Here is a 13120-nt window from a genome sequence, read left to right on the forward strand (position 1 = left end):
TTGCTTTTCTTGCCTTTTTATTTAAAAACAAAAAAAAAAAAACCTCGAAGGGGGGGAGCCGTCGGGGGGGCCGAGCGCGGAAGCAGGAGGAAGAAATACAAAACTAGAAACCTCTCGAGATTTTAAAAAAAAGCAACTTAAAAACCTGTACAAAATGCGCTACGTATAAATTAAAGGGGGGCAGGAGGGGGCCAGGGGGGGCCTCGGCTTCTCCTCTGCAGCTTGGGCCCCCCAGGGCCGGCGGGACCCCCACGCTCAGCCCCCCCGGCAGCGGGGCGGAGGCTCAGCGCAGGGGTCCCAGCACCCCCCGGCCCCTGGGGGGGGCCGTCTGCGGGTCTCCCTCTTTGGTTCCTTCCTTGGGGGGGCCCATGCCCCCCGACCAAAGGGGCTGTGCCCGGGGGGGCCGGGCAGTAGCAGCAACGGGAGAGGTGGGTGATGGCTGGAAACCGGGGGGGTGGCATCACCCCAGGCGGGGGGCGAAGGGCCGCGGCCCCCTGCCCCCCCCAGGCCTGGGCTGAGCACCGAGCTGTGGGGTGAGGTAGATGTGTGGTGGGGGGGTCCCCACTGCCCCGGGGGGGGCCCTTGGCCCCGTCGGGAAACCGGGGGGGGCCCCGTTGCCCCGGGGGGGGCTGGGGACTCCGCTGCGCTGGGGGGGCTGGAAGAACCGGGAGGCCCTGGGCAGAGCTGGCGTGGGGGGACACAGCCGGCCCCAGAGCTGGAAGCAAGTGGGGGGCTGACCCCCCGCAGGGAGGGACGGAAGGACGGATGGACAGACCCACGGCGCGGGGGTCGCGAAGCCGGGGGGGGCCGGGGCAGCTCAGCCCCCCCGCGACTCCCTCAATCTTTGGTTGCAAGAGCCGCCCCCGCGGGACCCCCTGATTGTCGCTGCGCGGGGGGGCAGCGGGGGCCGGGGCTGCGCCGCCCCGGGCGCGGGGACTCTAAAGTGCCTGGTTGACCCTCGGGGCGCCCGTGGAAGCAGGGGGGGTTATTGCACTCGTCCTGCCCCCCCGGGCCGGGGCGGGGGGCAGCATGCAGAGCCCCGGCCCGCGCCCACGGGGGCAGGAATGGCTGCGGGGGGGGGGGGGGCAGCACCCCCGGCCCTGCGGGGGGCTGGTGCCCAGAGACTGCACCCCACGGGGGGGTGTCCGCTATCGCCCCCCTGCCCCGGTCCCCGAGCCGGGGGCACCAGCCGGACCGGGCAGCAGAAGGCACGGGGGGCACCGCGGCTCGGGGGGCTGGCGGGGCCGCGGGCCCTGGAAGCACGAGGGGGGTGGCCGGGGACCCCCAGCCCCCCGGGGCGGCGTTTGTCATCTTTTTTTTTTTTTTTTTTCTTTTTTCCTGTTAGTTTTTTAGAAAATGCAGGAGGAGAAAAAGCCCTCCGAGGGGGGGGGCTGCCCAGCCGGGGGGCAGCGAGACGCCGTGGGAGCAGCGGGACCCCCGGCACGGGGACCTCCCCAGGCTCAGGGACCCCGGCCGGGGCGCGGGTCCTTCCCGAGGCGGCAGCAGTGGCGGGGGCAGGGGGGGTGGTGCCAGGCAGGGGTCCCGGCACAGCTCCTCCCAGCAGCCGGCGGGTGCGGGGTCCCTCGGGCCGGCCCCCCCCCACCGCTACTTGGGGTAGGGGTAGGGGAAGGCGCCGGGCTCGGACGGTGACTCGATGGGGCCGTGGCTCGGGGCGGCGCTGCCGTCCTGCGAGGAGGCGTTAGCGGAGCCTGGGCCCCCGAATCCCCGGCGCCCCCCCGGGCCCCCAGCACTCACCTCCAGCGGGAGGGCGGGCGGCACCGGCGGGTACGGCGGGATGAAGGCCCCAGGGACGGCGGCGGCAGCGGGCACGTACTGGGGAGAGCGGCAGTGTCAGGGTGGTGGGGGGGGTCAGGGGGCGTGGGGGGAGCTGGGGGGGGTCTTACCGTGCCGGCGCTGCCCAGCGAAAGGTGGCCGAGCTGCTGGGCCAGGGGGGCCACCACGGAGGGCTGGAGGGGGACAGCGTGGTCCACAGCGGGGGCCAGCACCGCGCCCTGCATGGCTCCGTCAGCCCGGGGACGTGGGGATGCACAGGGACGGGGGACGCGGGGGGGACGGGGGGGACAGAGGGACCAGGGCCACGGCGACACACGGGGACACTGGGGCTGCGGGGCCCCGGGTCTGGGGCAGAGGGGACACGCAGGGACAAGGGCTCCATGGCCGGGGGACACGGGGCCAGGGGGCCGTGGGGTGGGGACGTGCGACAGCGAGACCCCGGGGCGTGGGGCAGGGCGGGGCCGTGGGGCAGGGCTGTGGCCAGTGGGTGGGGCATGCCTAAAATGGGCGGGGCCGTGAGCATAGTGGGCAGAGCATGTCCAAAGTAGGCGGGGCTGTGGCCACAGTGGGAGGGGCATGTCCAAAAGTGGGCGTGGCAAGTCCAAAAGTGGGCGGGGTGTGGCTGCCACACGTACGGTGGGGCCAGGGATGCTGTCAGGGAGTGGCAGGTGTGGGTGGGGCAGTGGGTGGGGCAGTGGGTGGGGCAGTGGGTGGGGCAGTGGGTGGGGCAGTGGGTGGGGCTCCCACCCCCCCTCCACCTGTGCTCACCGTGGGCTGCACGAGGTAGGACTGGTGCATCCAGGCGGGTCCATGGACCTGCGGCAGCGGCCAGTGGGAGCGGGTGGGGGCTCCCCTGAGCACCCCCCTGCCCCATGGGGATACCCCCTGCCCCCCCCGGGACCCCCACCACCCCCCCCCCCCCCCAATACCTGGTAGGAGGAGACGGGGGAGGGCAGGTAGGGGGCCAGGGCCGTGGGGGCGATCATCCGGCTGGGGGCCAGGCCGTAGGGCGCCGGGTAGAACCTGCGGGGTGGGGGGTCAGGGGCGGGGGGACATGGCCAGCAGCCCCCGCCCCACCAGGGCCTGAGGGGCCCTGGGGCACCCACCCGTTCTGCAACGCCGCCGCAGGGTCGTAGGCCAAGGTCACGGTGCCCTGGGGGGGCAAAAGGGTCAGCACTGCCCTGCGGCCCCCCCCCAGCAGCTGTGGGGTCTGCCCCCCGGCAGGACCCCCTCTGACGCCCCCCCCTCCACCCCCCACCCCCCCAGCTCCCTCTCACCGCGTCGCCGTCCCGGGCCCAGGCTCTCCCGTTGGGCACGAACTTCCCCTGGCTCTGCCGCTTCTTCTGCCCCCCGTCCGCGAACTTGCAGAGCAGCGGGTCCGGGGGGGCTACGGGTAGGGGTCATCAGCGCTGTCAGCTGGCCCCCAGCCCCCCCCAGCCTCCCAGGACCCCCCCAGCCCACCTGGCACCCCCGGGGGCATCTTGATGTACTTCCCGTTGAAGTGGGTGATGACGGCCTCGCACTTCTCCGTGGATTCCATCCTGGGGGGAGCAGGGCTGGGGCGGGGGCCACACAGGGGGCCCTCCCGGCTGCCCCCGGCCCGTGCGGCCCTCCCGGCCCCATGCAGCCCCCCTAGCTCTGTGAAACCCCAAGCACCCCCCCCGTCCTCCTGGGCACCCCCCAGCCCCACGCGTTGCCCCATGCACCCCCCCAGCCTCATGCACCCCTCGGCCCGCAGCAGAGCCCCCCCGGCCCCCCCACCCGTACCGTGCGAAGCCCACGCCGCGGCTGGCCCCATGGGGGTCCCGCAGGATGCGGGTCGAGACCACCTGCCCGAAGGGCTTCAGCAGCGCCTCCAGCTCCTGCTCGTCCACCCCCAGCGGCAGGTTCGAGATGTAGAGGTTGGTGGGGTCCTGCTCCTGTTGCTGTGGGGGGGGGTCAGGGGGCCAGCCGGGCCCCGCAGTGCCCGGCGGGGGGTCCCGCGGGGCCTCTGGGTGTCGGGGGTACCCCGAGGGCCCGGGCTGTACCTTGGCCATCTGCGCCTGCACCCCGCTGGCCTTGAGCGCCGTCACAGCCTTCTGGGCCGCCGTGGGGCTGTCGAAGTCGACGAAGCCGTAGCCTGGGGGGGGCCGGCGGTGAGAGGGGCCCCCAGAGCCCCCGGCCCCCTGCCCCAGCCCCACGGCCCCCCCCCAACCTTTGCACTTGTTGGTCGTCTTGTCCAGGATGGCTTTGGTGGAGACGATCTTCCCGTAGCTGGGGGGAAGAGAGGGGGTCAGTGCCCGGCTGGGCCCCCGGCCCCCCCGCGGTGGGGCCCTGGGCTGGGGGCGGCGGGAGCCCCAGCCCCCGGCGGGCCCGGTCCCACTCACGGCTGGCAGAGCTTGACGAGGTCCTGGTCCGTGGTGCCGGGGTGCAGCCCCCGGATGTAGAGGTTGGTCTTGCTGAGCTGGTCCGTGGCCCCCCCGGCGGGGCTGGGGCTGGGGGGGCCCAGCGGCTGCGCCGGCGGCACATAGGGCTGCTGGGGAGCAGGGGTCAGCGCCCGCCGTGGCCTTGCTGCAGCCCCCCCGATCCCGGCCCCCAGGGGACACGTGTGTGGGTGCAGTGAGGGCAGCCGAGGCCCTGCCAGATCCTGCCTGTCCTGGGGACCCCCCCGGCCACGGGACCCCCGGACTGACTCGGCCCCAGGGCCAGCGCCCATCCCCAGGGCCTCTTGGCCGGTGGCCGGAGGCGGCGCCGGCTGGGAAACCTCCGGGCCTGATGTCAACGTGAAAAAATGAATCACCCGCAGCCGCCCCCGCGCCCCGGCCCCCCGCGTCCCTGTCCCCCTCCTCGGCTCCCCCCATCACCCACCCCCGGGGCAGCCCCGCGGCCCCCCAAGTCCAGGCTCTGCTGCAGCTCGGGGCGTCCGTCCCCGGGTCCCAGCCAGGGGGTGCTGGGGATGGGGGTGACCCCCCCCACCCTAACCCCCCCCCTCACCAGGCACGGGGCTGGGGGTCACCCACCCACATGGGGTCCCCTGGCCGGGACCCACAGACACCCCCGGGGCCCCCCCGGCACAAGCGAGCACAGCTACGACACACATGTAGGTGTACACGCATGTGGGTGCACACGCATGTGGACATACACGCATGTGGGTGCGCACCCTGCACACACGCAGGCACAGTTCACAAGCGTGTGCGTGTGCAGTGGCCCCCACGCGTGTGCAAGCGTGTCCCAGAGTTGATGCATGTGCGCGGGGGGAGCACGCGTGTGACAGCCTGCCCGGGCCGTGCGGGGCCGTTACCCCGTGGCGGGGGCACGGCCGGGTGCGGAGGTCCGTGCTCGGGCAGGGCAGGTGTGTGCGTGTTGCACACGCGTGTGCAAGCGTGGTCAGGTATCTGTGGGGGCCGTCCCGCCCCACGTGGGGCCACGTAGCCCCTCGCCCCCGGCTGGGCCGACCCCCTGCCCCAGGGTCTGTGCCGTGTGTGGGGCCAACGCGCGGGGTGACCGCAGCCCCCCTAGGGAGGGAAACTGAGGCACGGGGTGGGTGGGCAGGCAGCCCCCCCGGGCCAGGGCGGGGGGGCCGTGGCTCACCCGGGTGTCCCGCCCTGACCCCTGCCCCGGCGGGGGCTGGTCCCAGGTGTCCCCCTGACCCCCCCATCCCCAGGCCTGCTGAGGACCCCAGCGCCCCCCCCCCCCGCTCCCTGCTCTCCCCCGGGCCAGCCCCCCCGGCCGGGGGGGGGGGGCACGGCCCCGCCATGCCTGTGCCCCCCCCACCCCGCAATGGCCAACCCCTGGGGAGGGCTCGGGGGCCGCCACGGCGGGTCCCCCCCGCCCACGCCACCGCTCGCCCCGTGCCGCGGCCCCCCCCCGCGGCGGGACCGGGGGGTGCCCGGGGACGGGGGTGCCCCGTGACGGCGGTGCCGCGGCCCTGCCACTGCCAAGGGCCGGGCCTGGCGGCGGGCGGGCGGCCCGGGGGGGGCCGGGGGGCGGGCGGGGGCCCCCCTACCTTCTTGCTGCTCTTGTTGTAGGCGAAGGCGGGGAGGCCGGAGCGCGGCTGCACCGAGAGCAGCATTTTCCCGAGCGCGAGGGGCCGGGGCGGGCCGGGAGCCAGGCGGGCCCGCGCCTGACGTCACGCCCGGGAGCCAGCCTGGAATCCGGGCTGGCACCGCGCGGGCCGGGTCCTAACGCCGGGGACGGCCCCGCGTGGGGCCCCGGCCCCCCCCCGGGCTGCGGGGCAGGCGGCTCCCCGGGGGCGGGCGGGACACGCACCCCGCTCCCCGTGGCCGGGCCTGGCCCCCCCCCCGGTGCTGCCCCTCGCCCCGCCGCAGGGAGGGACCCGCAGTGCCCCCGGCCCGGCCCCGGCTGGACGTTGCCCCCCGCCGAGCCATCGCCCCGGTGCCGCGGCCAGGCGGGCCGTGGGGAGGAGGGGGTGACACCGGGGGAACCTCCTGCCCGCGGCACGGCGGTGCCACCGGGCACCATCCCCCGGCCAGGCCGTCCCGGGGCCTGCGCCCCGCTGCCGCCAACAGCGGGTTCGCTCGGCCCCGAACGCCCGGGACCCCGGGGAGCGATGGTGTCGCGGGGGGGCTGCACACCGTGGGGCTGGGGGCTGCACAGGGGCCCAGGGCCCCGCGCCACGGGGGTGCCACTGCCCGCCCGGGGATGGGCTGCAGCGGCCCCAGGGGCCTCAGTACCGCGGCACCGGACCGCCCCGGACCGCAACACGCGGCCCCTTTAAGCGCGGCTTCTTTAAGCGCGGCTCCTTTAAGGCCGCGAAGCCCCGCCCCCGCCGCCATTACCCTTCGGCGGGGAGGTCGCCCCGCCCCGCGCCGCCCGCACCATGGGCGCGGCCATTTTGGAGCCGCCAGTCACGTGTCCCGTATGCCCCGCCCGCCGCCGCCTGCCCGTCAGGCGGGGCCGCCATCTTGGCACCTCCCTCCCCCGCCGCGTGACTCCGGCTGGCTCCGCCCCGCGGCTGAGGGCGGGCAGGGGACCGCCATCTTGCGCCTCGCGCCTCTCCCCCCTCCCCCGCAGTGGGGCGATGTTAAAGGGGAGCGGGACGGGGAGTCGGGGGGGGGGGGATCTGGGAGCACCTGGGTCTCCTGGGGGGGTCTCTGGGACAGGACGGGGGATCCTGGGGGCCCTGTGGGGCAGGGGCAGACCTGGGGGGCCCTGGAGGGTCTGTGGGGGGGTGCAGCGTCCCCGGGGTGTTCTGTCGGGTGGGGGCATGACGCGGGGTCCCGCGGGAGCCTGTGGGGCAGGACTGGGGTCCCCCCGGCCAGTCTGGGGGAGGACCCAGGGGCCCGGCCCAGCTGCGCCCGGCCTGGCACAAGCTCAGCTGGGGGCCAGGACGGTGCCAGGGGTGCCCCCGGGGGCGAAGGGGCCGGGGGAGCCGCCACAGCCCCGCTCAGCCCCCGCCCGCCCTCCAGCCGGCCCCGTCTGCTGGGGCGCAGGGACCACGAGGCCCCGCTCCGTGTCCGTGCGTCCGCCCGCGTGTCCCCGCGGTGCCGGCCCGGCCCCTTTGTGGCAGCCCTGGGCGCGGATTGTTCTGGCTCTTTGCAGGGCGTCAGCAGGGCCGGGGCCCCGCGTGCCCCGTGCTGAGCCAGGCCCTTCGGCACCAGCCCCGCTGACTCACCCCACGTGCGGGGCCGGGCTGCTGAGCTGGCAGGGACACGGGCGCCCGGCTCCCTGCGGGCAGGGGCAGAGGGGCATCCCCCACCCCAGCCCCCTCCTGCTGCCCCCCTGGGGACCGGCACAGCCGGCCCCAGCCCCTGGCTCTCGTCACTGGTGTGTGAGCAGGGCTGGCTACTGGGCTGCCCCCCCTCCTGCAGGCAGGCACCTTCCCCCCAGCCTTTCATCCCTGCCTTTCATCTCTCACCCGGGGATGCAGCGCTGGTCGTCGTGGCAACACCCCAAAGTGTCCCAGCTCGTTGCCATGGCACCGAGATGCTCTGAGCCCAATCCCACGACCCCTGCAGCCCCCCCAGGGCCCTGCCCCATCCTCAGCCCCCTCCTGCACCCCAGGAGTGCCTTGTGCCAAGCGTGGGGACTTCCCTCCCCACATCTGGGGTGTTGGCAGTGCCGGGGGGGCGGCAGGGCCGGGGGGGGTGGGAGGTGCCCCCACCCTGGGCATCCTCCGCGCTTGCCTCGGCCCCACAGCTGCGCCATGGCCATCGGGGAGGTAAGGCCCTGCGAGCTGCATTGCCCTGGCCCCTTCCCCCTCAGCCCCCCACTCGTCCCCAGAGCCATGGCCCCAGGGTCCCTCCCTGCCGGGGTGGGTGGGTGAGCAGCCCCCGACTCACAGGGACCACCCCCAGTCTGTCATCTCAGCACCCAGCCCCAGCACCCCAGCCCATAGCCCTGGCACAGGGGTCCCTGTGTGCCCCCACCGTGGCCCCCAGCCCTATTGTGGCGCCTGCCCCCAGCTCTGTGACCGTATCCCCCTGTAGCCATGGCACCCGTCTCTGTTGCCATGGTGCCCCCATTGCCGTGGTGCTCCTGTTGCCATGGTGACCCTGTTGCCAAGGTGCCCCATTGCCAAGACGCCCCCATCACCACGGTACCCAGTTGCTGAGGGGTCGCATCACCATGGCACCCCATCGCCAAGGTACTGCCTGCTGAGGCATCCTGTTGCCATGGCACCCCATCACTGAGGTACCCCATTGCCACCACACCCCGTCACCAAGGCACTCTGTCACCGTGGTACCCCATCGTCATGGCACCGTGTCCCTGCGGTACCCCCCGGGGTGACGCCGGGTCGCCCTGTGCCCCCAGGAGCTGCGGAGCGGGTGCTTCTGGCGGGGGGTGCTGGCGGAGGCAGTGGCGACGCTCATCTTCGTGGGGGTGGTGCTGGGCGCCTCGGCAGCCCCCGGGCCCCTGGCGCCGGCACTGGCCGGGGGGCTGGTGGCCGGGGCGCTGGCCTGCACCCTCGGGGCGCCCCAGGCCAACCCGGCGCTCACCCTGGCCCTGCTCTGCACCCGCAAGCTGGGCGCCCTGCGCGGGGCCACCGGGCTCCTGGCCCAGTGTGCCGGGGCCGTGCTGGCCTCCGCCGCCGCCCGCCTGGCGCTGCCGGACGACGCTGGCTTTGTCACCAGGGTGAGTGTCCCTGTCCCTGTCCCCATCCCCATCCTGGCGGCGGGGCACTGAGGCCGGGCTGTCGTGGCAGGTGAGCGCGGCGGGGACAGCGGGGCAGGCCCTGGCCTGGGAGACCTTCGCCACCTTCCAGCTAGCGCTGGCCGCCTTTGCCACCGCCACCCGGGCGGCCCCCCAGGGCGGGTTGGCCCTGGGCAGCGCCGTGGCCGCCGGTGCCCTGGCCGCGGTAGGGACCCCTGCCCACCCTCACCCCAGGGCTGCTGGCCCCTGCCCCGGCTGGCCCTGACCCCTCTCTCCCGCAGGGGCCGGTCTCCGGGGGCAGCATGAACCCGGCGCGCTCGCTGGGGCCAGCCATCGTCACCGGCATCTGGGACAACCACTGGGTGAGTCCCTGGCACCCCAGGTCCCCCCCGACAGCGACCCCAATGTGGGGATGGGTGCCCCCGGCTGCAGCGTGGGAGCCCCCTGGTCCCGTCCCCACCCCAGGACAGGGGTCCCGGGCTCTTCCCTTCATTTGGATGGGTCCCCTGTCCCCCCTAGGACAGGTCACCTGCGGCTGCATCCCCAGTTTGGGTCCTCCTGGTCCCTCCATCACAGGATGGGTCCCCTCAAGTCCCCATCCTTGGGACGGGCCCCTCCTGGTCCCCCCCATCCCAAACATGTGATCCCCCCACCGCTCCTCCAGTCAGTCCCCATCACTAGTGTGGGGTCCCCAGTCCCCCTATCCCAGGGGCAGTGCCCAGCAGCCCCCCAGCAGCTCCTGGCCCCACATCCCCCTGCCATGTGTCCCCCCCGGGGCACCCCTGATGCCGCCTCCCCCCCCAGGTGTACTGGCTGGGGCCGGTGCTGGGCGCGGTGCTGGCCGGGCTCTCCTACGAGTTCGTCTTCGCCCCCGGCGCCTCCCGGGAGAAGCTGGGCGCCTGCCTCGCCTGCCGGGACGTGGCGCTGGTGGAGACCACCAGTCCGTCCCCCTCCTCGCCCTCCGCCCGCGGCCCCCTGGCCCCCCCAGCCGAGCGGAGCCAGGGCACGGACTGAGCCCCCCAGCCCCCCGCTCCGACCCAGCCCGCGGGAGGTGGCACGTGGGCCCCGACGCTGGGTGCCTGCCAGCCCCCCCATCCAGCACCCTCCATGGGGCACCCAGGGCTCGGTGCCCCCCTGGCAGGATGGGGGGGGCTGGGGGGGCTGTGCACAGATGGCTCCGGCTCCCTCCTCCCCCCGATCGCCCTCTCCCCCCGGGGGGATTAAAGGTGGCTTTGGGTCAGCGCTGGGTGCAGAGTGTTGCTGTGGGGGACGGGGGGTCTCGGTGGCTGCAAGACCCCTGTCCTGCGCCCTTGGGGCGTGGGGGCACCCCGACACCAGGGTCCTCCCCCATGCCCCCCTCGGGGCCGTGCCCCCTCCCCAGCTCCCCCAAGCGGGTGCCCGCTCCCAGCGGCCGCGCGGCGAGGGCGGGGGCCGGGACCCCCCGTCCCGTGCCGGGGCGCTGAGCGCAGCAAAGCCCTTTGTCGCGGCCTCTGCAGCCCCGGCAGATTTCTGCGGGCGCCAATGGCCGGGCCCGGCCCTAATCCTCCCGGCCAGGGAATTAGCGCCCGCTAAGCCGGGCTGAATAACCCTCCCGCAGACAACAGGGCTGGGGCGGGGGGAGCCCCCGCAGCCCCCAGCGGGGCTGGCCCGGGGGGGCACCCAGGGCCCCCCCTGTGTGGGGCTGGGAGAGGCTGGCTCCCAGCAGGGTCACCCCAAAGTGTCCCCCAAAACATGGGGGGGGGTGTCTCAGGGCTGCCCCCAGTCCCTGAGCATGGTGGTGTCCCCCAAACCCCACAGAGGGCACCTATGGGTCAGAGCCCCCCCCAAGACAAGGCAGCCCCAGGGATGGGGGGACGCAGCTGGGGGGGTTCCCCGCTCTCCTGGGGGTGCAGGGCTGCCCCGGGGGGCCCTGGGGGGGGGTCCCTCACCACATGTCACCCGTCCCCCGCCCCGGGCAGCGAAGCGGTTAATGGGGGGTGGCAGCGGTGGGATCCCACCCCCGGGGCTGGCCCCGGGGGGGCCTTATAAAGGTGGGCACGGGCGGCCCCCGGGGAGGGGAGCGGGGCCGCGGAGGGCAGCGGGGCCAGGCCATGCGGGAGCTGCGCTCGTCCTCCTTCTGGAGGGCTGTCCTGGCCGAGTTCCTGGGCAGCCTCCTCTACGCCCTGCTGGGGCTGGGGGCCTCCCTGCGCTGGGCCCCGGGCCCCCCCAGCGTCCTGGGGGCCGCCCTGGCCTTCGGGCTGGCCCAGGCCACCCTGGTGCAGGTGCTGGGCCACGTCAGCGGGGGCCATGTCAACCCGGCCGTCACCCTGGCCTTCCTGGTGGCCTCGCAGCTCTCCCTGGCCCGCGCCCTGGGCTACCTCCTGGCCCAGCTGCTGGGCAACCTGGCCGGGGCCGGCGTGCTCTACGGCTTGACGCCGGCCCCCGTCCGCGGCACCCTCGGTCTCAGCGCGGTGAGCGGGGGCGGGGGGAGGCTGGGGGGGGCTTGAGGGGTTGGGGTACCATGGGGTGGAGAGGGGGGAGTGGGGCTCCAGGGGGTGTTTTGGGGTTTGGGGTACCATAGGGCTGTAATGGCATGCTGTGGGGTTCAGAGATGCTTGGGGGTTTGGGGTGCTGAGGGGCTGGGGGGCTAATGGGGGTTTAGGGGGTTCAGTAGGTGCTTGAGGCTTTGGGGTGGCATGGGGCAGTAGTGGGGGCTGGGTGTCCAGGAGATGTTTGGGGTGAGCAGGGGTTTGGGGTACGGTGGGGCTGGGGATGACAAGGGGGCCAACAGGGAATTGGGGCCAGCCGGTGCTTGGGAGCGTGGGGGGGTGACGGCCGGTGCGGCGGGGCCTGGGGTGCTGGGGGAACGGGGACCAGCTCTGTGGGGTGCTGGCTGCCGGCCGGGAGCAGGTGGGGTGCTGAGCCCCCTCCCCGCGCAGCTGCACCCCGGTGTGGGGCCGGGCCAGGGCATGGTGGTGGAGCTGCTCCTGACCGCCCAGTTCGTCCTCTGCGTCTTGGCCAGCTTCGATGACCGCCACGACGGGCGCCCGGGCTCGGCCGCGCTGCCCGTCGGCTTCTCCCTCGCCCTCGGCCACCTCTTCGGGGTAAGGGTGGTCACGAGGACCCTCCTGGTGTGACCCCGGGGGCTGGGGGGGGTCCGGTGCCGCGGGGGCAGCGAGCCGGCACCCCACCGCCCCGTCCTCCCCGCAGATCTACTACACGGGCGCCGGCATGAACCCCGCACGCTCCTTCGCCCCCGCCGTCATCACCCGCGACTTCACCAACCACTGGGTAAGTGGGGCGGCGCGGGGACCCCCCACCCTGCCCCAGACCCCCCCAGTCCCTCCCCGCTTGTCCTGGTCCTGCCCCAGCTGTGGTGTCCCCGCCGAGGGGTGACGGCTGCCGGAGCCACCCCGGTGACAGCAGCACCCCAGGGTGCTGGGGGCTGCGCAGCCAGGGCGCAAGGAGCCCCCCAGCCCTGCTGCCCCCCAATATCTCGGGGGGACGCGGCCGCCCCTCGCTCACGCTGCCCCCCTGCACCGGGAGGTGGGTGCCCCGCGGCCGGGCCGGACCCCGCCGGGACGGGGGGGTGGGTGCCGTCCCCCGGGGGCTGGGGGAGCCCCCGGCCACGCCGGACCCCCGAAGGCCGCGGCGGGGGGTGCCCGGGCCGCCCGGGGGTGCCGGTGCCGGAGCCCACGCCGCCCCCCGCAGGTGTACTGGGCGGGCCCGCTGCTGGGCGCGGCGCTGGGCGCGGTGCTGTACGACTTCGCGCTGTGCCCGCGGCCGCGCAGCCTGGCCGAGCGCCTGGCCACCCTCAAGGGAGAGGCCCCCGCCGCCGCCGTCGCCGCCGTCACCGTCACCGCCGCTGCCGCCGCCGTCGAGGCGCCGCCCGAGCCGCCGGCCGAGCCGCTGGAGCTGAAGACGCAGGGCCTGTAGGCCGGGCCCGGCCCCCCGCGCCCGCCCGCTGCTTTGCTGTGACGGGGCCGCCGCGGTGCGTGTGGTGCGTGTGTGTGCGGCGCGGCGGGGCCCGCTACCGGGACCCGGGACCCGGCCCGGCCGGGGCCGCCCCGCCGCGGCGGGAGTTCTGTGTTCGGTGAATTAAACCTGCTCTTTTATTTTGGTAACCGCTCGCGGCCGTGCCCGGGACCGGGGGGGGCGGGACGCCGGGGGGGACGGGGGGGACCGGGGGAACCGGAGCCCCGAGGCCGGGCCGGGCCCGCGTCGCCACGGCAACCGCGCGGGGGCTGACGGGAGG

At 75.0% G+C, this 13120-nt stretch overlaps 3 protein-coding genes across 11 annotated transcripts; 2 read left to right on the top strand and 1 right to left on the bottom strand.

The window, feature by feature from the left end:
• Positions 1-25: 25 nt before the first annotated feature.
• On the bottom strand, positions 26-5891 carry RBMS2 (RNA binding motif single stranded interacting protein 2). Of its 8 annotated transcripts, none has more exons than XM_075133779.1 (12): positions 5780-5891; positions 4161-4306; positions 3989-4047; positions 3822-3913; positions 3562-3719; positions 3072-3181; positions 2901-2947; positions 2724-2817; positions 2563-2610; positions 1905-2012; positions 1756-1833; positions 26-1686 (listed from the first exon to the last, which is right to left on the bottom strand). In XM_075133779.1, exons 1-12 carry the CDS (start codon positions 5843-5845, stop codon positions 986-988), a joined length of 1707 nt encoding a protein of 568 aa, XP_074989880.1. In that variant the 5' UTR covers positions 5846-5891; the 3' UTR covers positions 26-985. The 8 variants fall into 8 exon arrangements, with proteins under 8 accessions (XP_074989880.1, XP_074989881.1, XP_074989878.1 ...); XM_075133780.1 differs by having other exon boundaries at positions 1905-1967; positions 4161-4309; XM_075133777.1 differs by having other exon boundaries at positions 4161-4309.
• A 1094-nt stretch (positions 5892-6985) lies between these two features.
• Positions 6986-10019, top strand: LOC142073788 (uncharacterized). The gene is given in 7 exon segments (XM_075133963.1): positions 6986-7816; positions 7818-7925; positions 7928-7954; positions 8548-8868; positions 8939-9091; positions 9168-9248; positions 9691-10019. Coding segments are annotated over 7 exon segments (1716 nt in total). The 5' UTR covers positions 6986-7000; the 3' UTR covers positions 9901-10019.
• Positions 10020-10976: 957 nt separating this feature from the next.
• LOC142073834 (lens fiber major intrinsic protein) lies at positions 10977-12978 on the top strand. 2 transcript variants are annotated; one of them, XM_075134058.1, is made up of 5 exons: positions 10977-11336; positions 11805-11969; positions 12076-12156; positions 12577-12705; positions 12748-12978. In XM_075134058.1, exons 1-5 carry the CDS (start codon positions 10977-10979, stop codon positions 12799-12801), a joined length of 789 nt encoding a protein of 262 aa, XP_074990159.1. In that variant the 3' UTR covers positions 12802-12978. The 2 variants fall into 2 exon arrangements, with proteins under 2 accessions (XP_074990159.1, XP_074990158.1); XM_075134057.1 differs by having other exon boundaries at positions 12577-12978.
• The last annotated feature ends 142 nt before the right edge of the window (positions 12979-13120 follow it).

This window comes from Calonectris borealis, chromosome 30, assembly GCF_964195595.1.
Source record: "Calonectris borealis chromosome 30, bCalBor7.hap1.2, whole genome shotgun sequence".
In the NCBI taxonomy this organism is placed as follows: Eukaryota; Metazoa; Chordata; class Aves; order Procellariiformes; family Procellariidae; genus Calonectris; species Calonectris borealis.